The following is a 21,766-nucleotide window of genomic DNA, read 5'->3' as shown; positions in this document are numbered from 1 at the left end:
AGACGATCGCCCATCAGCTCGCAGTCGATAATTCACTGCATGAGTTGTTGCTGTGTTTCGCTTGAAAATTCCCTAGATGTCGTTAAGTAGTTGAAGAAGCGTTAGCGAATTGTAACCTCCAAATATCAGCTTGAAAACGTGTTGTACGTGTTGTTAGAGAATTTAGTCGATAAAACTCTAAAAAATTCAATAGTTGGATAATTCCCTGGTTACAGTGACTTTCCATGACATTGAAATGTCGGATTTTCCAGTGAGTCCAGACTAACGATCGACCATTTCTGTGGCAAATAGATGTTAATAGTCACACAAGTCGCGGTGCATAAATTGTTTGCTTATTAGATTCTTTAAAAAAAATATATATATATATATATATATATATCAAAATGATAATCAACACATTGAGATTAACCGTAAAATGTCTACAATGCTCGGGTCCTCTTCGTGGTGCGAATTTACGAACGATACCACAAGTGCAAAAATACTCGGACATTGCGCATCGTCGGCCAGTGCGTATTGTCAATGAAGAAGAAATACTCGAGAAATTCGAGGAGGCCAAGGGACCGAATGAATTCCTCGAGATTGGGAAGAGGAAACCCATGAAGGTAAGGCCCAAGAAGACAAAACTAAAGAAGAAAATGGTTGTTACGAATGCTGACACACGTCTAAAAGAGGACGGCCGTCTCAATTATTCGGAATTGAAAGAGAATGACCCCCTGTTGATGTAAGAATTTTTTAATACTTTGTGCAACCTTTAAAAGCAATAATTCAGGCAAACTTAATGGATAAAAGTCTGAGATCTGAATACTCCTCTCCAGGAACTTGATGATGTCAGTTAGATCCAAAAAAACTAGAGACCGTAATAGTAGGATAATTCTGGAAGGACACAGGTTGATATCAGATGCTCTCGACGCTGGTAGTGTTCCTGAAATAATCATTTTTAGCCGAGTGCCAGATGCTTTAAAAATACCTCTACCCGATGTGGGTGTTAAATTGTACAAAACACCTTACAGAGCTATTCAGACGTGGTCGACCTTGACCACTGCTCCAGGAGTAATGGGTGAGAAAAAATAGATAATTAACGTTGCATAGTGTATCGAGTGGTTGTTTAGAATAGAAAAGAATAATTTTTCCTTGCCAGGATTTTTCAAAATCCCAGATGTCGAGAGCATTGAAGCATCCCCGGAAGCTCTCCCCCTCACAGTAATATGTGACAACGTCAGAGAGCCCGGAAATCTGGGAGCGATTCTTCGGGCCTGTGCTGCAGTAGGTTGTAAGAAATTAATCCTCGTTAAAGGTAGGAAAATATCGAAAATTCCCGACTAAACTTCCCAGAAACCAATCAGCCACTCTCAATAATAAATCAATTCCAGGCTGTGTTGATCTTTGGGATGCCAAAGTGCTTCGTAGCGCAGCAGGTGCTCACTTCCGCACACCCATACTCGCAGCAAGAACTTGGAAGGAAATTCGAAGCATAATCGATCCATCGGCGCAAGTCTGGGTGGCTGACAACGATGCACTAGTATCAGGCAAGGAAACTGGGGCAGAAGTCCTCCAAGAAGATGAGGGTGAAGTACTTGATGATACTGAGGATTGCCAGATACTTGTGGAAAAGCCTGACAATTCCCAGGAGGGGGCAACAACTCCGAGCGAATACGAGTCCTTGGTGGCTCAAGACGACCTCTTCAAATCTATCGAGCAGCTTCCGGAATTCAAGAATTATCGAGAGCGAGAGAGAGACGCCAAATTGGCCCAGAAATTGATCTCCACAATTCCCATAATTCCGTACTACTCCACAAATTATCAGAATGCTGAAAACATCGTCATTGTGGGGGGTGAAAGTGAGGGAGTGAGTGTGGAAGCACTTGCACTCGTTCACGAGAGGAATGGTTTACGACTCAACATCCCGATGACTAATGGCGTTGAGAGTTTGAATACAGGCATGGCACTTGGGATCATTGCCTTTGAAATGAAACGACAATTCTCTGTCAAAAAATTAAGAGGGCATAATGATGAAAGCCACTTGAGTGAATAAACATATTGTCAATAAATCGTTTTCACCCCTTTTTACTGAAAAATAATGGAAAACCCAGTCACTATATCCGGTTTGACAATTTTTGTATTCCATCATTTTATTATTGAAAAAAACTGTCCAAATTGCAAATATAATTACCAATTCTATTATTTCTATCATTTTTCAAGATTCAATTTTTTTTTACAATCTTTACCTTCCACTTTGAACGTTCAAACAGATGTACATGTGCTCGACATTTATTCACATTGTGAATCCCAATCCCTTTCATTCTCCGCACTACCTTCCACTTACGTGCTTCGCCCTACGGCGAAGGCATGCTCTCCATGAAATTCACGGGAACCGCGACAAGTGGGCATCCCCTGTTCGCGTGCACGCGACATGTATGTAGAAGATGATGTGTGGCGGGGGTTAAACCATCCCGAAAGGATCATGCAGTCCCTCTGTCGTCAGGGGACTCCCCGAAACCCGTCCAACAGCTTCCAGCCCCTTCAAGCCCAGAATAAATCCCCAAAAAACCTGTCACATCTCCCCAACCCCTGAAAATTCCCCTCCACCCCTTTGCCACACCAATTAAGCTGGCAACGTCGCAAAATCTCGCCGGTATATCCTCGTGTGTCCCTCTTCCCACCCATAGCGAAATCATCTACACTATCAACTTATAGATGTGAACCTGCGCGCGCATTCACCCACACAAGACTACAAAAAGCACTGTTGTTTGCTGCTGTTCTGTTGCTGCTGCTGCTGTTCCCCGTCGTCATATACCGCAGGGGAACCGGTCAATACTCCGTGTGGGCCAAGGCGACGCGCGACGGCGCACCGCGGGAGGAGAAAGAACGAGATAGAGTCAGACATCGAGGCCTGAAAGTACGGGAAAATGCCGAGAGTTGAATAAAGATAATGGCGGATGTGCGGCATAATGGCGGAGGTAAGGGAACTGAATGATGCAGGGGAAAGAGAGAGATTAAGAGAAAGAGAAACGGCCAAGTGGGGGAAGAGATCGGCTACCTAAGCGATGGTGGCGAATGCGAGGCGCACGCAGGCTCACTTGGGAAGTTAGTAGTAGTTCTCTCGGCGCCCGAATATAAAGCGCATCACAGTAAAAGCGCGTTCGTGGCTCCTCCGCGGGGAGTAGCACCGCGGCTACAGCCACAGCCCGACTTAGATATTGTTGAACACGAGTGAATCGTGTTCTCACTGCGGACATACCCATTTGGTAATTACAATGAGTAATTATGAATTTCAAGTGGAAATAGCCGATGTATATTGCACTGCGAATTAATATATAACTGCTGTTGATTGTGTTTGAAGGTGCAAGCCGGTTTGTATGTACTCTGCCAAGCGTTTAGAGGACAAGTGCCCAAAGCCATGTGAATGAACCACGAGACGTGAGTGAGACGACAGTGACACGAGTGGTCGTCGTTGTTGTCATCAAATAGAGAAAAACGAAAAGAAAAACAAGGGAAAGGCGGTGACGACGGCTTTTGTAGTGAGTGGATCAACGAGGGCAACAATAATTGACAAGTGGTAGGATTGAAAAACCAAGTGAAATTCAGTGAAGTGAGTCGGCGAAATTGTCACTCAGTTTTTTCAGGTTTTTCTTTTTGATGAAGAGAGCCAAGTGATGTACGTGCCTCATTCCACATGTATCTGACAACGTTACGCACCATGTGCGTCGTCTGACGGAAAGATAGTGCTACGTCAACGTGGATTTTTCATTCATTTCTACCGGGAATCGAGGTATCGCCATGGATTTCCGAGTTCTTTTAGCAGCAGTTATTGCCGTGGGTAAGTGCCAACAACAGTACAGCAATGCGACCAATTATTATTTTTTGATTTTTATCTCCCAATGTCTGAGTCGAGACAGCTGAATATTTTTGTAATGAGTTAAATCGATCTTGGAACGCGCGCAATGCATCTGACAAATTTACGCTCCTTGCGTCATTTGAATCAACCGATTGTTTCTCCAGTCGGACGGAAATAATAGATAAGTCTAATTATACAATGATTATATCCTCTTAACTTCCGAAAAACCCTGTGGTCGATATTCCAACTGGTAACTCCATCCCGAATGCGGCATACGTACAATGATTTTATGTCTGTGTGTGTGAGAATGCCTTTGCTTGCTCACTGCTCCTTCCGAAGGATAAACCCCCCGTGATAATCCACGGTGCGTGATAATACAATTATCAAGCACCACAGGGAAAATCAAAATTTCTCCCATTTACATTTCACCGCGTATTTCTTCTCCGCGTTGTTAATAGTTTTTTTTATCGATATTTTTTTTTATTCCACCATCTGCCACGATCGTTCATTACTGCCCTCGTGTAATTACCACTGGTCTTTTTCCATTAGACGAGCGTCTTGAAGTGCTCAAACCCACACAAATGTGGACGGTTCCCTTTTCTCGTCTTGCTGCCACTAGTAGTACATCTCGTCTATTCGGCCCCCGGGCTCGTTTATTTCCACTCTGCAAGTATTTCCAAGACTTGCATTCCAACCGACTTTCAGATGTATCAACGTTTCAGGGTAACTAGGTCTCTCTGTGAGGCTAGGATTTGCTGAATTAATTGCAGAGCGTTATAATATACATGAGGAGGAGGTTCCAGTAAAAGTTACACCAAGAGAAATGGAAAACGACCGTTATATTGCATATGACATCATTATTTTTACTCAATTAACGTTATTCGTCCAATTAATTGATCCTCATGGTCCCACTGAATGGAATATTACGACTATCATCATAAGCTTCATCCCAGGATTACATTAATTGAAAAGCCTTAATCACCGGTTGCAATTCGATATCGAAATCACAGCTGGATTCGTTATGTCGAAAAAATCCACTAAACATACCTCATGCCAGCAGTGCCGTTATATCGCTACGATTCATGAAGTTAAAATACCCACCTTCTTCTTAATCTTCACCCTCGCACAACACATGGATGCCTCAGATACGCCTCGCACAGGGTATTATCATGTATCATCCCTCCTCTCCTCAGCTCCTCCAGTCACGTACTTATGTTATACATCGTAGACTCTATATTGTTAACCCCATTTTCCCTCTAGTCTCGTAATTTTGATAAATCGATTTGGCTCTCGATAATTGGTGGTATTTTAATATCGAGTCCTTTCCGGATGTTTCGCAGAATATTTGATAGCACTGTGTCCCGGATTCGGGGATTAAAAACAATATAGAACATCATTTTGGAATTAAACTCATTATGAGCTAACGAAAGCTTAATTTTATGACTTTCCATGTTGGGATTCGTTTACCTCGACTCTCATCACGCTCTTACGTAATCCCCTTGTCAATTGGTTCGAAGAAAAACCGCCGGAAGCCCCCGTAAATTGAAGTATTAGCTTGTCGCGAGAATAGGGTCACACACAAGATCGATAATAAAGTGAGACGAGGACACACCGAGACTGTGAAAAGCCACAAAATGAGGGGAAAAAAAAATAGTGGTAAAAAGAGGGGCACTTAATCAACGTTTCCGTTTTGGATGTTTGGGAGGCTGAAGGCGCCAGGGTAAGGTGTGTGCCAGCATTCTATATAAAACGTGACACAGGCTTTGACCGGGCTTGCACGTACAATACATTACACATATTCGCCAAGTGGAAGTGGGTTGATGTTGTTTAATGCGGCATCAGAGGTAGCACCGATACGAACCGGAGAGATTCTCTTCTGTCCAACGTAACCCAGTGATGCAGTTGATGCTTTCAATCTCGTCGTCACGTACAACACGTGGCGCCGTCGCTAATAACGAGATTCAGTGGTATGGCGACAGCATACCGCAGACACAAAACAAAGTAATCAGATAGGACAGGATAAGGGGGAAGTGTGGGAATAAAAAGGAATCGGAGATGTTTCTTTTGTTTGGGTAAATAAGTTCGTTGAATCGTGGTACAACGTAAGAACAATTGTAGAAGTCACTTCTACGATTTTCGGATTGTTACAATCTCACCGAGACATTGTTCAGTTACAAGGAACAGATAATTGTGGAGGAGCATTGAACGTTGAATAATTCTTTTATGGAATAATTTATTTTAAAAATATATATGAGACGTTATGGAGGAAAAGTTATTTGTATAGGGGAATACCAGGTAAAATGGGACAACCTTTTTTGAGAGGGAAAAACTCCCTTACCCCAGTTTTCCAGAATTAATTCGTTGATGACCTCAGAGTTGGAAGTTCAAATTAACAATTCTTTTATATCGTTTTTCTGACTGAAAAAGGGTCGTTTATTTTCTAGATTTATACTAAAAAATCCCCCCTCGAGAGAACAAAGTATTGAACGACTGTTTCATACCGGGGGTAATATATTTTATATTTTACAAAAAATTCACCTCGAGGGCTTACACTCTCCAGACTTTTTTTCTACACGTCAAAAACTTATATCTCTTCGCCCATATTCTTCCAGCGTTTTTTCTTCTCTTCCTACTTGGCGAAGGTAGGGGCAACTTTTCCCGGCTTTTCCCTTCTTTTTTTCGTATTTCTTGCTCTCTTTTACTATACCTCCACTTGAGGGCGATAGTTTTTGACGGATGTGATGATTTTAAAAAATCCCAGGGTTGGACTTCTGGTCCTAACTATTGATTTGAATCCTCACTACGGGGAGTTCTAGATTTTTATGATAACTCTAACGCAATGGTAATATCATTTATGATGTCATTCAGATACGGTCGATTTTTTTCGAAAGCCTGCAGGGAGAGAAAAACTCTTGAAAAATTATATACCTGTTCTATAATCTGCCAGTCAAAACAGTATTTAGTATTGAGAATACTTGATATGTGTGGACAAAAATGAATCCTCTGTCTGTAGTTGTTTTCAGTCCATCTCAGTATGTTATAGTTTTTATAGTTTTTCTCCAAACAATACCGAAATGTTTAGAATAGTTTTAATAAATAGAACCAGAGAAGAAACAGAAAGGAATGAATAAACAAGAGCCTTTTGTCAAGTGCGATAATAAATAATTAAAATTAATAGTTAAATCGTTTTTATATTATTGATACAATCCCCATCCATAATCCAATATTTAGTAAAAATTATGGAACAGTTACGAACTATTTCAGTAAACTTTCAGACAAAAGTCCAAAACGTATGGAACATTCCATGAAAAAATGTGTGACTGTTCCATAATTGACTGAAAACTGTTTTGACGGACAGATTACAGAACAAACACGTAATTTTTCAAGAATTTTTCCCTCCGCCCGTCTCCGTATCGCCAACCAAAATATTTTCTCATTCATACATAACATAAATCTTCTATTTTGCACAGAGCCCTTCATATTCAATAGACTCAATTTTATGCAGCCCTCATGCACCCCCCTTAAATCGATGAAAAACACTATTGGCGACATAAGGGAAGCGTAACACCAATACACCATGTGGAGGGTCTCTACATGGACAAAAGCGGGGTCCTTGTGTTTCGAGAAGCCACTCCAACAACGGTTGGCCTTCCCTATCCCCGATCGGAAGGTTGTCCGCCTCAATATATACGTGGATACAATATATCTTATATACACATGCAGTTGTGCATCCACGCCGGCTTTAGCCGAGGTTTTCACCACGCCCACTCATGAGCGGCGGCCTCAGTGGCAAAGTTGGGTGAAACTTTGGGACCGTCTGGCTTTTATATTGTGGAAAAGTGCGTCCCTTTATCGACTTATGACGAGGGGACATCCGCTTTGTTATATATATCCACAGGGATAATATTGCATGGTTATTGTAAAACGTATTTCCCATCAAAATCTACTTCGTGGCCATTTTTTTTCAATTTCAACGATTTTTTTTGTGCATTCGAGTGAAGGGAAGAAGGGACAGTCATTATTTAGTGAGGGATAACGATACTCGAATAAAAAATCATTTGTAGTGAAAAATGTGTCTCTGACTCTTGCTCGTCCCTACCCAGAACCAACGGACCACATCTCCCTGCATTAACACATCTCCCCAAAACCGATAGCATCCCGGCAAACGGAAATGGTCCCTGCAGAGGTGATTTCCCCAGCTTTCGAGACTTTAGCTGTTGCGGTATAATGTGCCACATGTGTGGGTTTACGTGGTGTATCTGCTTTCTGGCCGGCGTTCCACAATCTCGTGGTACGGATCGAAAGGTCGGCGGGGCGATAAATTTTTTTCCATACACCCCCCCCCCCTCCCCGCCCTTCTGCTGAACCGCACCGCATACGACAAAACTCGGAAATGTCATGTATATATCTAATAACTTATGGAAATACAAAGTCTCTGCATAGCCCGCATATTCATGAAAGACTAACGAATTTATTGTTCAGTTAATTTCGTACGTCTGCCGTTTTGGATTCACGTTTATTGTACTCATTTGACTTCAATTTATTGCTGTACAAGCAGTTGGTCGGTGGGTGGGAAAAAGAAAGGGGCGAGGGTAGCGGCTATTATAATGTGACACTCGGTATTTTTTTCTATGGTGAAAAATGACAGAATTAAATTTCCTTGTCGTGGGGACATTCTTAACCCGACAAAGAAAGAATCGTATCTCAGTGGTATTTTTTTTTTGAGAAGGAGATGCGCTTGTTAATCTTATCTTCATGAAGATTGTCGTGTCAATGATCTGGAATGCAGTTAGAGATTTGAGTGAACGAGATCGTTCTTAACTGAAAGTTCCTGCAGGGAGGGAAAAATTCTGGAAAATTACGTGTCTGTTTCGTAATCTGTCAGTGAAAACAATGTTCGGTAAAAATGACGGAACAGTTACGCAGTTTATCCGTGAACTTTCAGGAAAAAGTACAAAACGTGTGGAACGTTGACTAGCAAATTAGAGAACAGGCACGTAATTTTTCAAGAATTTTTCCCTCCATTTTTCCGATGTACTTACCCCCTACTTTTCAGTCAGTCGATAATTAATGAGTAAACTCTCGCCATTTCCATGGTATTTCCGAGCATTATGATGTTCCATTCACAACCACGTCAATGTTTGAATACAAATAACGGAAAAAGTCAATGAAAACAATTTATTTTCATTACTATTTCGAATGCTTCTGTTCTTTCCATTCCCCTTTTAAACGTCATTTTATTCGATTGAACGCTTTCCTGGACTCCCCTTCACAATTCTCTTGGTGGGATCCTCCAATATTACTTCAACCCCAGCAGAATGAAAGCAAGAGCAAGCAAAAAAAGTTGGACATAAAAGGAGAAAAAATCCGTTAGATAATAAAGCTCTTAAACGGAAGCGATTAACGAGTGCATTTCCACTCTCTGTGTACTCGGTTCATGGGGTGGCTAAACAACTTTGTTAACAGAAAAGCAAGAGGTTTCAGATATTCTGGCCTTTTTAAACACTACAGACACCGAGAAAAACGCTGAAACGGGAATTTTTAAAAAATGATAAAAACATACTAAACGAAATTTAAAACAAAAATTTAATGATAATGAGAGCGTGCAGTCCTTGAAAAAGCTTAAGTGCGATATGATGTTTAACCACAGTAGTTCTCTCCACATACGCCTGTCTCATTCTGCATCACCCGAGTGCCTCCATGAACGAATTTTTTCTGTACCATTTCTCCCTCTCTCCAACTCACCCCACCATTTCTGTTTATTCGTTTGAGAATTTTTTCCCTTTGATCTCCCTCGTATCCCACATTTTTTCGCTCTCTGTTATTACATCCCTTGAGCACGAATCCCATATAATACATGAGATGGATTGCGTTCGCGAGCTTCACTTCTTCCTGCAAAAATATAAAAATGATAAAAAAAAAAGCGAAAAAATAGAAAAATGCATTTTAACCTGAAAAGGGCGAATAAAAGACGTACAGTGGTGAAAAGAATATGGCTGGTGGCTCTCTGTGGGATATGTCGCATTCGTGAGCAAATGTAATGTCTGAATGGCATAGTTCTATTACAACAACGACGGTATCACAATGAAAAGTGGTGTTGGCAGAATGGCCTGTGATAAAAATCAACGTGTTGGAGGGCTCGTAATATAATGGTAGAGACATTGTTGATGAATACACCACCACCTCTCAAGGTGATCCAAATCTGTCATGTTTTTATTTCAGTCCAACTCCTCCGAAATTCCCTGAAAAAATGATGAAACGTCAATCATATCGCTGGCGCTGGAGGGCTTTTTATCTGAGAATAAAACTCATTTTTATGAATATCAGTGTCTCTAGAGATTTTTTTAAAATAGGGAAGCAGTCAATCATCGTTAAAAAGTCGTCTCATGACTATTTCACGAAAATACCGCTAGTGAGTAGCTCGTGAAAATCCTAGGGAGACGCAATTCTGCAAGTCTAATTGCAACCGAGGCACTTGGGCTCACTCGCCTATTCCATTTATCCTTTCACCCTGTACACGTATACATTTACTTACGAGAGAAAAGCTACTGAGGATGAAACGTTTTTAATTTCTCACCCTGACATAAATTCTATCTGACGAAGAGTTATATCTCGTCTCGTTTCCTGAATATATTCCCGTTGGGTCGTCTCCTGTGAATCCTTCGTGAGAAACACGAGTAATGTCGAGATAATTTACACATTCTGTGATGATGGGGGACTGCAAATAGAGGAGTACCTCAATGATTTTATTGTCGTAGTAAATTAGTAGTATATTAGTAGACAATTTTATGGTGGGATTCCGATAAAAATTACTGTACTGTCTTACGATCTCGACGGAAACTGCAGGCCTGAGAAAAATCACTATGCCGTCTAGTAAAATTTCTCGATCGGCTTGGAAATACTTTTATATCGGCCTCGTAAAGATTTAACGTCTGATACAACATTTTCCGTGACAAAGTCCAACGTCAATCGCAATGAGGTACCGAAAAATTGCTGTGTGGCACAGAGTAAAAAAATAAAGGAGAGCCCAGTAAAATAAACTGACCTGGATAGGGATTTTTAAAACAATTTTAGCAATTTTTCATTGAACCTCAAATAAAAAATGATGGACCTTGAAATTTTATAGTGTTGTTTATTAAATTTTACGCAGCCTCATATCATTAATTCCCAAATTAACGGTATTGATAGGAGTTTTTATGTGTCAATAAAACACATTTTGGTATTGTAGCTCGAATCTATTACTTACCCGGTACAGTAATTTTTCGCTAATTTTTTTTTCTGTGTAATAATTATTATTGCCACTTGTTGAGTGATGCCAAGGATTCAGCATTTGCGTTACTGAAGGAATATTTCTGCAATCATGACTTTGGAATTTACATGTGGAAATTCTGTACCATAAAATGAAAAAAAAAACGATGTCACACTAGTCTAGCCGGCGCAGTTGGCCATTTCCCAGTCTCTCTCACACCCCCGCCACTACACACCATGTTTAATATTCTATAGTCTTTTCAGTTCAACCCCTGTGTAACCCTTCAGCATGGTATTCTTCAGTTTTGTTGTCCACATTTTCTCGACGCTTTTATTTCCCACCACGTGCGCACTTTTGAAGCGTTTGTGGAGTAGCGCGCCGACCAACGGCATTTGCTCTTCCCGCAACTCTCGGAGCACCTCCTTGTCGCGGATTGTGAGTGGCTCTTGGTCATCGCCTCAGACTCCTTCAAACACTGGCTGTTGCATTTATGTGTGAGACTAAACGCGACATGGCAATATCAAAGAGACAACTGTACCTGGGTAGGTTTCTCCCTCGTCATTCGGCGAATGCGGTACAGGGGGTTGAGGGATGCGTTGAAAAGAAATCGTAAAAAGCCGAAAGTGGGTACAAAGAGAAAGTGAATGAAAGTCCAAATAATGAAGTTCTACGCAGAAAGAAATTTTGGATACAAACTAGACCTCGAGAGGGCGAAACGTGGGACGAAATGACAATCAATCACTTTTTAGGTCAGGTTTTGTTGGAATAATTAGACTTGGGAGGGTAATTTTTATAATAAAATTAACATTCGTTCTTCGGTTCGCCTCATGTAGGTCTCACATTTATCTAAAATTTCATTCCGCCTACATCTCGATATCACCCAAAAGGAAATATTCCAAATACATGGAAAAAGTAGGAATTTCATCATGAAATTGAAAATGATCTGGCCGCTGTATCTATCATTTGGATGGAGACCAATCGAGTTACGTGTGACGTGCTGAATGTAAATATTCGAATACACATGATGACCTTTTTACCCTGCAACATTCACTGATGTGTGAGGTTGCACGTATCCATCAATGTACATGTGTCCCTATGTATTTCCACAAAGGGAAATTCAATCTGGGGCAAAATGTTTACGCTCCACCCACAAAATATCCCGACTGAAGTAACTTTTTTTCCATGAAAATCACAGGAATTCCGTGAACAGGTGCATCATCCGACTCCTGAAGATTTTCAAATTCTCAAACAGGGAATTTCATTCTTTTATTTGCGTACCACTCGGTAAATTTATTGCTATTGTTACTGCAATAGAATTCAGATTTTAATTTGAGGAATTGATCTCCTTAATACAATCAATTTAATGAATGGGTAAAACACAGTGAAAAGACACACCATTGTGGAAAACGTTCGAGTTTCACGCCCGCGCATTCATATTGCCCACGTACCAACTTCAGAAGATCGATGGAGCTTTTGTGTGGAATGTCTGCCAACTCGTAGATGCCGAGGGCTCGGGTTTGACGGGTTTCCTCTCTCCATGCCCTTTATCAGAGTACGTTGAATGCAAATTACCATGCATCAATGTTCACATTACGCATGCAAAATTACGAGTGAAGCCATCCTCACGATATGTTTCCCCAACATCTTGCCGAGCTGGTCCCAAGCCGAGCTGGTCTATTGGAAATTCTTCTCGATGAATGAGACAAGTATTTCGCTGTTAACAATAATATTACGTCGAATTATAGTAGTTTTTGAGCCAATGTTTTCCCAGTCGATATATATAATTTAAAGAAAGTGAAAGAAAAAAAAAACACAACGACCATTTCTTCTTTTTTTGTTTCACACGCCTCAGGTGCCATCACATCCTTCCTTCCTTGATCCGTCAATTAAAAACTAACGTGGAAAATGAACTCTGCCGAGGAATTGTATAGTGCCGAGCAGATAAACATTCCCATAACATTCCCTGATATTCTAAAATTATACGTTAAATCGGCCATTCGTACTCAGCCCTACGATCTCTTAACCTGGACCGCAGCTTACTTTCGTGCACTGGCCAATGACGAGGTGCCTCCAGTGAAGGTAAAAACCACTAACACAATTCCAAAATTTTATTTTCACAATGCTGACGGATTGGTCTTTTTGCAAAGGAAATTATGGTAATTTTCGTTTATATCCCAATCTCAGTTTGTTTTCGTCTCTTTCTTTCTGGTTATGAAGGAACGCTTCGACCATCCGCCTTTCACCCATCCAACGGGTCTCACTCCAAGCTACCTGAGGATCCTGTTCAATCAATTTGGCCGGCCGTCCTACGGCAGCTGTATAGCCTTGAAGGCCCTTTTTCAACGGTGGCAAGCGATGGCTCTCACCGACTTACTCCTTTATCGAATTCTCAAGATTGGTCATCTTTTGCACAATGAGATTGATCTGTACCGATTTTTGGCGGTTGCCTGTGGGCTTTTGGGCAATGTAAGATTATACGGGGAGAAAAACTCTTTAAAAATTACGTCCCTCTTCCGCAATCTGCCGGTCAAAACAATATTCCGTAAAAATGATGAACCAGTTACGCAGTTTTTCAGTCAACTTTCAGGAAAAAGTACAAAACGTATGGAACGTTCAGTGAAAAAATGCGTAACTGTTCCGTAATTTTTACTGATTACTCTTTTGACTGACAGATTACACAAAAGGCATGTAATTTTTAAAGGATTTTTCTCTCTGTGTAGACTATTTTAAGAAAATTATCGACATTTCTAGTCGATATGTTCAATTAAAATTGCCGATTCTCGATGAAATAAGGATTTATCCCAGTTAGAAGTTAAGGCCCGGTCCAGGCCTGGTCCAGCCCTGGACCAAACCTAGTGAAGCTTGGCAGAGGCCTGGCAACCGAGCCTGGTCCTATCCTGGTATTACACTGGAGTATAACTTCTATTATCATCAGGTTAAGTGTTTAAAAAATATATTTTGCTTGCACATGACCCTAATTACCATAACTATGCCCGTGGTCTTAATTATCATAACTAATGATTTGCAAACGACTGTTTGATACAACGACCGTACCCAGCCTGGCTGAAGTTAGGCCAACCAGAGTCTGGTAAACCAAGACTTACTCAGGCTTGGTAATTCCTACCTGGAATCTCTTAAAATTCTCCCTGAAATCCCTCTAGAATCTCGTTGACACGATGATTCATATTTGCGAGTTGCTGACGTGCGAACCAGTCGGCGGTTCTGCTATGATACCACATCAAATCCTAGTGAATCTCTACGGATACCTGGCCAACCTCGATGGCACCGGTCAAACCCCGGCGGAGACATCTGAAATAGGCAGTGTTGAGGGAACGACCGATTCGCCCTCATCCGGAGATATCCTCTCTCGAGATTCAGGATCAATTTACACGTGTCAGGTATCAACAAAGAGGTCGAAAAATTGCACCTCCGCGAGTATATGGATTTTGTAATCGCTCTGGGAGTTTCAGTTCTTCTTCTCACTCCTTTTCTCTTTTTCTCTCTCTCTCTCTTTCTCTCCTCCACCTTTCTTCCCTCATCACGATTTTATAGGATGAAAGTTGCTCGGAGGCAGGTGGGCACAGCAAAGTGACCCACGGCTGGGCAAGCATAAAGACGTTGGGTGATGATAGAGGTCTTGAGAATTGTGCTCACTCGGCTGGGGAAACTGACGAGATGTCGACGGAAGTGTTGGGAAATGATGACAGGAGCATTCTGGATGACGACGTTGTAAAGCTTCAAGAGGATACTCAACGTCTTCCTCTTAGCGATTACAATAGCTCGGTACATTCCCCGGATAAAAGCAGTCTTCAGGAAGGGTCTGGCGGTGAAGTCGCGGTATATTTATCGGAGGATGATTATGGAGGAGAATTTTACGGGGAATATTCACACGAGGTTAGAAGTAACTACTCTTTAATGTTAAAGGGATTCCAGTGAACGGGCTAGGAATTTGTGGATAAAATCGGTATCGATATACGAGCAAAGCTAAATTGTTTTCACTTGATGTTTATCGGTTAGCGATTAGCTCTCGATTCACTCCTTCTCCTCTACTTGAAACGAGTGACAAAAAAATTATATTAGAACATTTTTACTGCTAGATCGAGGAGAGACGAGTCACAAAAGCTCTGATAATCGGAGTAAACGGATCCTCAATAAACGAAGACCTGCAAACACTAGAGAAGTTGAAAAGTAATTTAATTCCCGAGAACATTGAAGGAATCTGTGAGTGTATGGAAGCGGGAAAAAAGTGCGCGTGTTCCGGGAAATCATCGGAACAGGATGAAAACTTCGTCCGGACATTTACTCAGAGAATTGAGGAGAAATATTCCCCAATGCATATCGATTACAATGTACCGGGGATCGGTGCTATCGTCAGCGTTGAACGTGTCACTGCCATTCAAGTTTGGCTGATGGACTGCTCGAGGCGACAACAAGGATGGATTGGACCGCGTAATTTGAGGCATTTTATGTGCCCGAAATTGTTTGATGAGTACGACAGTAGTGAAAATTGCGACGATTGCGAATGCGATCAATAATCACTGATAATTCATCACTATAAACGTTGAATGAGCGCCTTATAATCCGCTCCATTGGCATAAAAATAAATATGATAGTAAATCATAAATCTTCGAAAATCATTTTATAATATGAACAAATGGAGCATAAAATCATGCCTCCGTGCGGTACGCATTACCGTCCCTCCAATTAATAAATTATGAGCGAAAAACTCCTGAGAGGAAAACAACTCTGCTGGCACGATTTCCTGAGAATGTTTATGTTACTTTTACGAGGCAATAATATTCCTGGCAAAATCGTCGGGTAGTGAAATTGTCATGAGATATTGAACCTCGTACCGTTCACTTATTCTTCACACAATAACAGAAAATCGAAAACCGGTGACGACGGAAAAACGTGAATAAAAGTCGCGTCAGCTCGACGCCTCGTGCGACTGTATTTTCCCCTGAACCGGACAATCGATATAATTGTTTCCGAGCCGAGGGCATAAGGGCAAAGAGGGATATGAAGAGAGGATTTAGAATTTATAATAATGTACACCTCATCGGTCTAACAAAATGGCCTCTCCGGCAATAATGTCAATCGAATAGACAAAAAAAAATTATTCTCATTCACCCCTTTTTCTCATTGAGTTAATTCTTCCCTCAGTGGCATCTTCAGTCCCATTCGACCTTTTCCGTTGCCTCTTAGCGATCTTCTCTCCGCCTGCGCCAATAAATCGAACGGCGCTCTCGCGGCTCGCCCCCTCCTTCAGTCTATAGTGCATACGACACACAAAGAGTAGAAAAGAGATTGAAAAGAAACTCGACGGAATCGCCCTTCATTGCCCCTCTCCCTTCCTATAAATCGATAGTCCAATGGATTCTCAGTCCCTGTTCCATACAATTCCCGCCTCAACTTTTCCCAGAAGTCTTTTAAATCCTTTTTTCGTTGCTCGAAGCCAATCCACATTCTTCCTTTTCCTCTGGCTCAAGTCCTTCTTATTTGCCAATTGTATCATTGGTTTTTTCCGAATTCCCCTGTTTTTACCCCATTCTCACCTATTTGACTGACGTAATGGCGAGTGCGACCTACACACTGCGCCGCCGGTAGAAATAGGGTGAATGCCAACGCGCTTTCTACGACTATGTCAGTTTCTATAAATAAACGACACTGGAAAGCTCATTGTGCGTTACTGGAGTGATGTACCTGGAGAGAGAGAGAGGGGATGAACATGCTATTTCCCTACATTACTTGAATGACTACTAAAAACAATTATTTAGTGATAAATCATGAGAAATTTCTGAATAATTACACGAAGAGAAAAATTCTTTAAAAATTACGTGACAGTTCCATAATCGGACAGTAAATTCAGTATTCGGTAAAAATTACGGAACAGGAACGCACTTTTTTAGGGAACTTTCAGGAAATAGTTGACAACGTATGGAACGTTCAGTAAAAAAATGGGTAACTGTTCCATAATTTTTACTGAATACTGTTTTGATCGTATTCAGTGAAATACGGTCAAACTTTCAAACTCCGTGTGAAAATTTAAGATTAGATTTTATTTATCAGTTTTTCCATCGAAGTGACGTCATTCACGACCAAATTTCTAAAAAATTGAATTTTTGCTTTGTTAAAAATAAATAACAATAGCAAATATTTCTATCCCACTATTTACAGTAATTTGTTCAGGGACTTTCACCTGCCTCTCGGGAATTCCTATTTTCCGGAATTTTAGATTCCACCATTTGGGATTTCTCTTCCAGACAGTTGATGCAACACTATAATTTACTCCCCCCAGTGCTTCTAAATTTCGTAATAAATTCTCATTCCATGTTTATTCCGTTTGTTTTTCGCTTTTATTTACTCTTCGGTACCTGACGTGCAATGAAAATGCCTGTACCACATGTAGATTCCAGAGATTGTTGGAATGCCTAGTGGGTAATGATACGGTTTTTTAGGCTGAGTCGGCATTGCAAAAAAATATGGTCCACTCATACTTGCAATCGAGATAGCTTGTAGTATTGGACGGTGGCGTTGGCCGATGAGCTTTTTTTTTCATTTAAATCATTATTCTTCGGGCCATACTGAATGAGGAAACTGGATAAAACGAGGAGGGGAAGGAGGAGAAGTAGGTGAGTAAAATGATGGTCTAGCCCGGAGAAAGGACGAGAGGAAAAAATTGTGGGAGGAAAACTCGTTAGAAAAAGTAATTTAATACTTTTTTTCTGTCGTTATACGGAGATTCGAATCTGCGCACGAGGTTGAATTGAGGTGGGACGGGGTGAAGAGGAGGCTCAGTCGTGCAATTTCATCGGGGGGTTTGGAGAGAAGTAAATAGATAAAACTTCCTGATGGTCGAGGGAGGGGGAGGAGATGAACCAAGAAAAATCAGAAAAAAAGAGATTTGTTTTTTTTTTTTCGCGGAATTACCTCAACTTTCTCAAGTACCATTTTCTCATAGAAAAATTAGAACGCCTTCGACGAGACTTGATTTATCATTTCAACTGAATCCCTGAAAGGAGCGAAACTTCAATTTAGTTTGAACTGTGAGTAGTTCCAGCGTCTGGAGGAAGAGATAAAAATCCTTCTGTACCGAGTTTTCAATCTTTAAAGAGGAGATAATCCCGGGATGTCGTCTGGGACAGACAGGAAAATTACATTTTCCTTGAGTCGCTGCCCTTGATGGAAATCACGATGATTCTTCCCAAGAGGATGTACCGGAAATGTTCTGCAGGGGTGAATAGTTATTGTTTTTTATGAATATTTTCACCAGTGAATTGACGCATGAATTTGTCTGGCGATAATTTTCATTATCAAACTCCTCGTATTTTCATTTAATTAGGACTGTAGATTGCTAGTTCAACCAGTTCATCAACAAACAGGCCGATGGGAGATGTGATAATTGATCCATGTACCCTCCAAACTGTCCGAGAAGTTTCGTCGCCTTGAGCCAGTGAATTTATCGGATAAAACGCGATTGTCCGGTGTACGTGCACAGCTGGAAGGCACTCCCTAGCGATTTTCATGAAACACTAGGACATCCCCAGGGAGTCTCAGGGTCTCACTCGGATAAATAAGGAGACCTCAGTTCTGAGAATGGTGAACCGGTCATGATTACCTCGTGAAAGCATTGAAATGCTCTCAAAGCCCCTCACACTCCATCAGAGGAATACCAATTGCCGAGGGGTTTATCTTATTTTGCAACTATTCTTGATTGATGGAAAATTCAGACATTTAATCTAGTCCATCAACTTGTACTTCAGCCTTCAGGCTTGTGAGTCTTCGGGGTGTTTTTTTTTCGGTAAATTCATTTTATATACTCTTGAAAATTCATACAACCAAATTCGAATTTGCAGAACCCCTTTCCCCAAATTTATTCTCATCATTGCACCCCCTTATCCGAATAACTTTAGAGTGATCTCAAATTTTCTAGAGCACAACGTGCATTTTTTTTCTCTCTTCCTCCAAACGGCCAAGAAACTTGACAGGAAACTTTGTTCCAAGATTATATACCTTGACTAAATGCAAATTTGCTTGAGCCTCTCCAACACCCCTCGAACTAAATTCCTCCCCCTCTACCTGCTGTTCTTGAATATTCACTCTAATTTGGTGATCAGACGTTAGTGTGGCCTCGTTGTACCCTATTTCCCGAGACCTTCGACGTCACAGCACAAACCCACCAAAATCAGGCTCCCTCAGATTATAAGGACAATGGCTAATGGCTTCCGGCATTTCCCACACCTAACGAGACGTATTATATCACCTACATGCGTCATCCCGCGTTTGAGACATGTGTGTCATTCACGAAAGCCGACGGGACTATTCATCTCAGCTGGCACTACTACGTGGACATTTGTGTCTACAAACTTGGTATTACTGCAACTAAACATTGTATGATAATCCGAGCAGACATCGTTTATTTTTAACTTTAATGAAAATTCGAGAATTTATTTTTCAGGCACATTGAGTGGAGAATTTTATGTAAAATTTAACTTTGTGAGCAAAATTACGTGATAATTTTGTCCTATTGCCTGTGATGAGTATTATAATTTCCATTCTCCAGTTAATTAATTAATCCCTATTGTTGGAGTCACTATCTAGCGCCGAATATTTTGAAAGCTCTACATCAACTCACCAATAACGAACGTCATGTCACGGTTCATCGACCCCCATCACAGCGGAGACCTTCACCAGTGCAACATTGCATCGTTTTCCAAGATTATGCAACGACCCACCCGAATACCTCCGGACGTTCATGTATACCATTAGCATCTAAAACGGGAATATGAGATAGACTTGGAGAACACAGGCAATTCTGTACTGTTGGCATTTAAGTTAAATTTAAAAATGTTTTTTTTCTTTAACCAAGAACGGAAAAAGATAATGGAGACATTGGAAACTCTCGTCACGTTCGAGGCTGCACTGCACGCCACCGCGCTGATAAGAGGGAACGATTTTTTAATCGCTCTGGATTTTTTGTCCTTCGCTGGGCTTGCAACCTGCGCAGAAAAGATTAAAAACATGTAAATCTTTGCGTATAAAGGAGAAGGAAATCGTCGCAATAGTGTCAGTCACTCTTGAAAAATCGTTCTTGAAGCCATAAAAAATCGAATAACAATTGAAGACCAATGATGAGACAATTTATCAGTTCCATCATTTTATTTAGTGTCTTTAATGTGAAACCATCAGCTTCTTGGTCCATTGACATCGTCTATCCACATCCCCAGGATGGGCTTAACGATATCAAGGGAACACGGAAGGAGCAATTGAATCTAATCTATCCAGGTGAGAAGAAAATGAGGGGAATTCCGTGTAAAAAAGAGCGAATGAATAGTGAAAAGAAACCGATTGTGGAGGGACTTCATCGCTGGCTCTTTAGCTGACGCCGCAACCAGTCACATTGATTCTTTTCTTCTCTGACACCGCTTTTCCAGAGGGAAGTTGCGGCAGTGAATTACCCTCGTTACGGTAGACTGGTTGCAATGCTAGTTCCCTGTTACATCTACATATATTTCTCTTCTGTGTTCATTACAAGGTACAAAGTGGTGTGGAAGCGGAAACATTGCGGAAAACTCCGAGGATCTTGGACATTTTTCTGCTACTGATAGATGCTGCCGCGATCACGATCAATGCGATGATGTAATCGGAGCTATGGAAACTGGGCACAACATAACGAATTCCGCGTTCTATACCAGGTCTATACAGAGAAAAAATAAATCTTTGGTACTGTAAGGGCCCAAGTGGTTGTTAAGAGTAGTTTTCAATTTAGCTGTTAAAGTAAACGCTGAATATCGGTTTTTTTAGGGCCACTATTTTGAAAAATCTCTTTCAGCGTCAAGTTTTCCATTTTTCATTATCCACCTGCATCTGAAAATTTGAAGAACACAGTTATTCCCCACAAAATCCGTGTGATTTGGACATGACATGTTTATCGATGCATGAGTACTCATCAGTCCTCCTTTACGACTCAATTTTTTATTTAAAAAACCCTCAGGGTCGAGTGCTCCTGCGATGAAAAATTTTATGACTGCCTTCACCATTCAGACGACAAGATTGCACCGCATATAGGTACATTCTACTTTAGTCTCCTGAACACTCAGTGTTTCCGGAAGGATTATCCGATCATCTCTTGCAAGCGTTATTCTACGTGAGTTTATTTTTTATTTTCAATTCTCCATTGTGGCATTTCAATCGATGCTGATGGACCGGAGAAAATAATTTGCCGGTAAATTTTATTGGTGAATTTTTGTGAAATCCGAGAGAGCTCTACCGACAGGTATCTGAGACGCTGCGTGGAATACAATCTGGACGAAAGCCAGCCGAAAATATACCAGTGGTTCGACGTGCCTCCGTACTGATGACCGTCGGCCCGGAATCAAGTGCACCTCAACCAAAAGCCGGTCCTCTTGCTGAGAAAAGAGGCATGGGGGAGAGAGATCCTTTAACACGTTCTCTTCATGCTCTTACTCCTCAATTTCTGGCGTTTACTTCAATTTTCATTCAACGACGTCCCACTCCATTTAATGGGACTCCAGAGTGGCTTGATTGCCCGGAAATGAATCGTGGAGTTTCTACTTTTCCTTCATTTTCTTAATGAATAAACGTTCAATCTACCACTCAAAGCAAATGCTGTATAGGAAAGAAATAAATAATATTTTTAGCAAATTGCTAGGTTTTTCTGT

The 21,766-nt window shown here is 41.1% G+C and overlaps 4 protein-coding genes and 1 long non-coding RNA gene across 7 annotated transcripts in view; 4 read left to right on the top strand and 1 right to left on the bottom strand.

Moving 5' to 3' along the window:
* Window positions 1-97: 97 nt before the first annotated feature.
* On the top strand, window positions 98-2,182 carry LOC135161259 (rRNA methyltransferase 3, mitochondrial). Its single transcript, XM_064118681.1, has 4 exons — window positions 98-721; window positions 816-1,057; window positions 1,139-1,294; window positions 1,371-2,182. Exons 1-4 carry the CDS (start codon window positions 384-386, stop codon window positions 2,030-2,032), a joined length of 1,398 nt encoding a protein of 465 aa, XP_063974751.1. The 5' UTR covers window positions 98-383; the 3' UTR covers window positions 2,033-2,182.
* A 436-nt stretch (window positions 2,183-2,618) lies between these two features.
* The window catches only part of Dtn (detonator), a 30,601-nt gene continuing 11,453 nt past the window's right edge, over window positions 2,619-21,766 (top strand). Inside the window, exons 1-2 of one of the 3 annotated variants that reach the window (XM_064118658.1) lie at window positions 2,619-3,245; window positions 3,341-3,817. In XM_064118658.1, the coding sequence (XP_063974728.1) occupies window positions 3,778-3,817 (40 nt within the window). In that variant the 5' untranslated portion in view covers window positions 2,619-3,245; window positions 3,341-3,777. Of the gene's footprint in view, window positions 3,818-21,766 lie in introns of all 3 variants that reach the window. The other 2 variants (XM_064118657.1, XM_064118656.1) reach the window with 2 other exon arrangements.
* LOC135161277 (uncharacterized) lies at window positions 9,228-10,713 on the bottom strand. Its single transcript, XR_010298750.1, has 3 exons — window positions 10,413-10,713; window positions 9,813-10,077; window positions 9,228-9,727 (listed from the first exon to the last, which is right to left on the bottom strand). It is a non-coding gene; the product is annotated as an uncharacterized LOC135161277 (long non-coding RNA).
* Window positions 12,770-17,794, top strand: LOC135161258 (uncharacterized). Its single transcript, XM_064118680.1, has 5 exons — window positions 12,770-13,163; window positions 13,302-13,550; window positions 14,246-14,482; window positions 14,637-14,978; window positions 15,182-17,794. The coding sequence occupies exons 1-5, from the start codon at window positions 12,990-12,992 to the stop codon at window positions 15,617-15,619; spliced, it is 1,440 nt and encodes a 479-aa protein (XP_063974750.1). The 5' UTR covers window positions 12,770-12,989; the 3' UTR covers window positions 15,620-17,794.
* Window positions 20,037-21,725, top strand: LOC135161268 (phospholipase A2-like). The gene is made up of 4 exons (XM_064118702.1): window positions 20,037-20,369; window positions 20,620-20,779; window positions 21,079-21,231; window positions 21,361-21,725. The coding sequence occupies exons 1-4, from the start codon at window positions 20,213-20,215 to the stop codon at window positions 21,440-21,442; spliced, it is 552 nt and encodes a 183-aa protein (XP_063974772.1). The 5' UTR covers window positions 20,037-20,212; the 3' UTR covers window positions 21,443-21,725.

The sequence above is a fragment of the Diachasmimorpha longicaudata genome, chromosome 4 (genome assembly GCF_034640455.1).
Source record: "Diachasmimorpha longicaudata isolate KC_UGA_2023 chromosome 4, iyDiaLong2, whole genome shotgun sequence".
NCBI lineage: Eukaryota > Metazoa > Arthropoda > Insecta > Hymenoptera > Braconidae > Diachasmimorpha > Diachasmimorpha longicaudata.
This window is presented reverse-complemented; position numbering and strand designations above follow the sequence as displayed.

Bases quoted from the DNA above. Each gene is read 5' to 3' on its own strand.
- LOC135161259 (XM_064118681.1), top strand. From the start codon at position 384: ATGATAATCAACACATTGAGATTAACCGTAAAATGTCTACAATGCTCG. The intron at 722-815 runs GTAAGAATTTTT...ACTCCTCTCCAG, and splicing joins GAGAATGACCCCCTGTTGAT to GAACTTGATGATGTCAGTTA. The intron at 1,058-1,138 runs GTGAGAAAAAAT...TTTCCTTGCCAG, and splicing joins CACTGCTCCAGGAGTAATGG to GATTTTTCAAAATCCCAGAT.
- LOC135161258 (XM_064118680.1), top strand. From the start codon at position 12,990: ATGAACTCTGCCGAGGAATTGTATAGTGCCGAGCAGATAAACATTCCC. The intron at 13,164-13,301 runs GTAAAAACCACT...CTGGTTATGAAG, and splicing joins ACGAGGTGCCTCCAGTGAAG to GAACGCTTCGACCATCCGCC. The intron at 13,551-14,245 runs GTAAGATTATAC...AAATCCCTCTAG, and splicing joins CCTGTGGGCTTTTGGGCAAT to AATCTCGTTGACACGATGAT.
- LOC135161268 (XM_064118702.1), top strand. From the start codon at position 20,213: ATGATGAGACAATTTATCAGTTCCATCATTTTATTTAGTGTCTTTAAT. The intron at 20,780-21,078 runs GTCTATACAGAG...AAAAACCCTCAG, and splicing joins AATTCCGCGTTCTATACCAG to GGTCGAGTGCTCCTGCGATG. The intron at 21,232-21,360 runs GTGAGTTTATTT...CTCTACCGACAG, and splicing joins TCTTGCAAGCGTTATTCTAC to GTATCTGAGACGCTGCGTGG.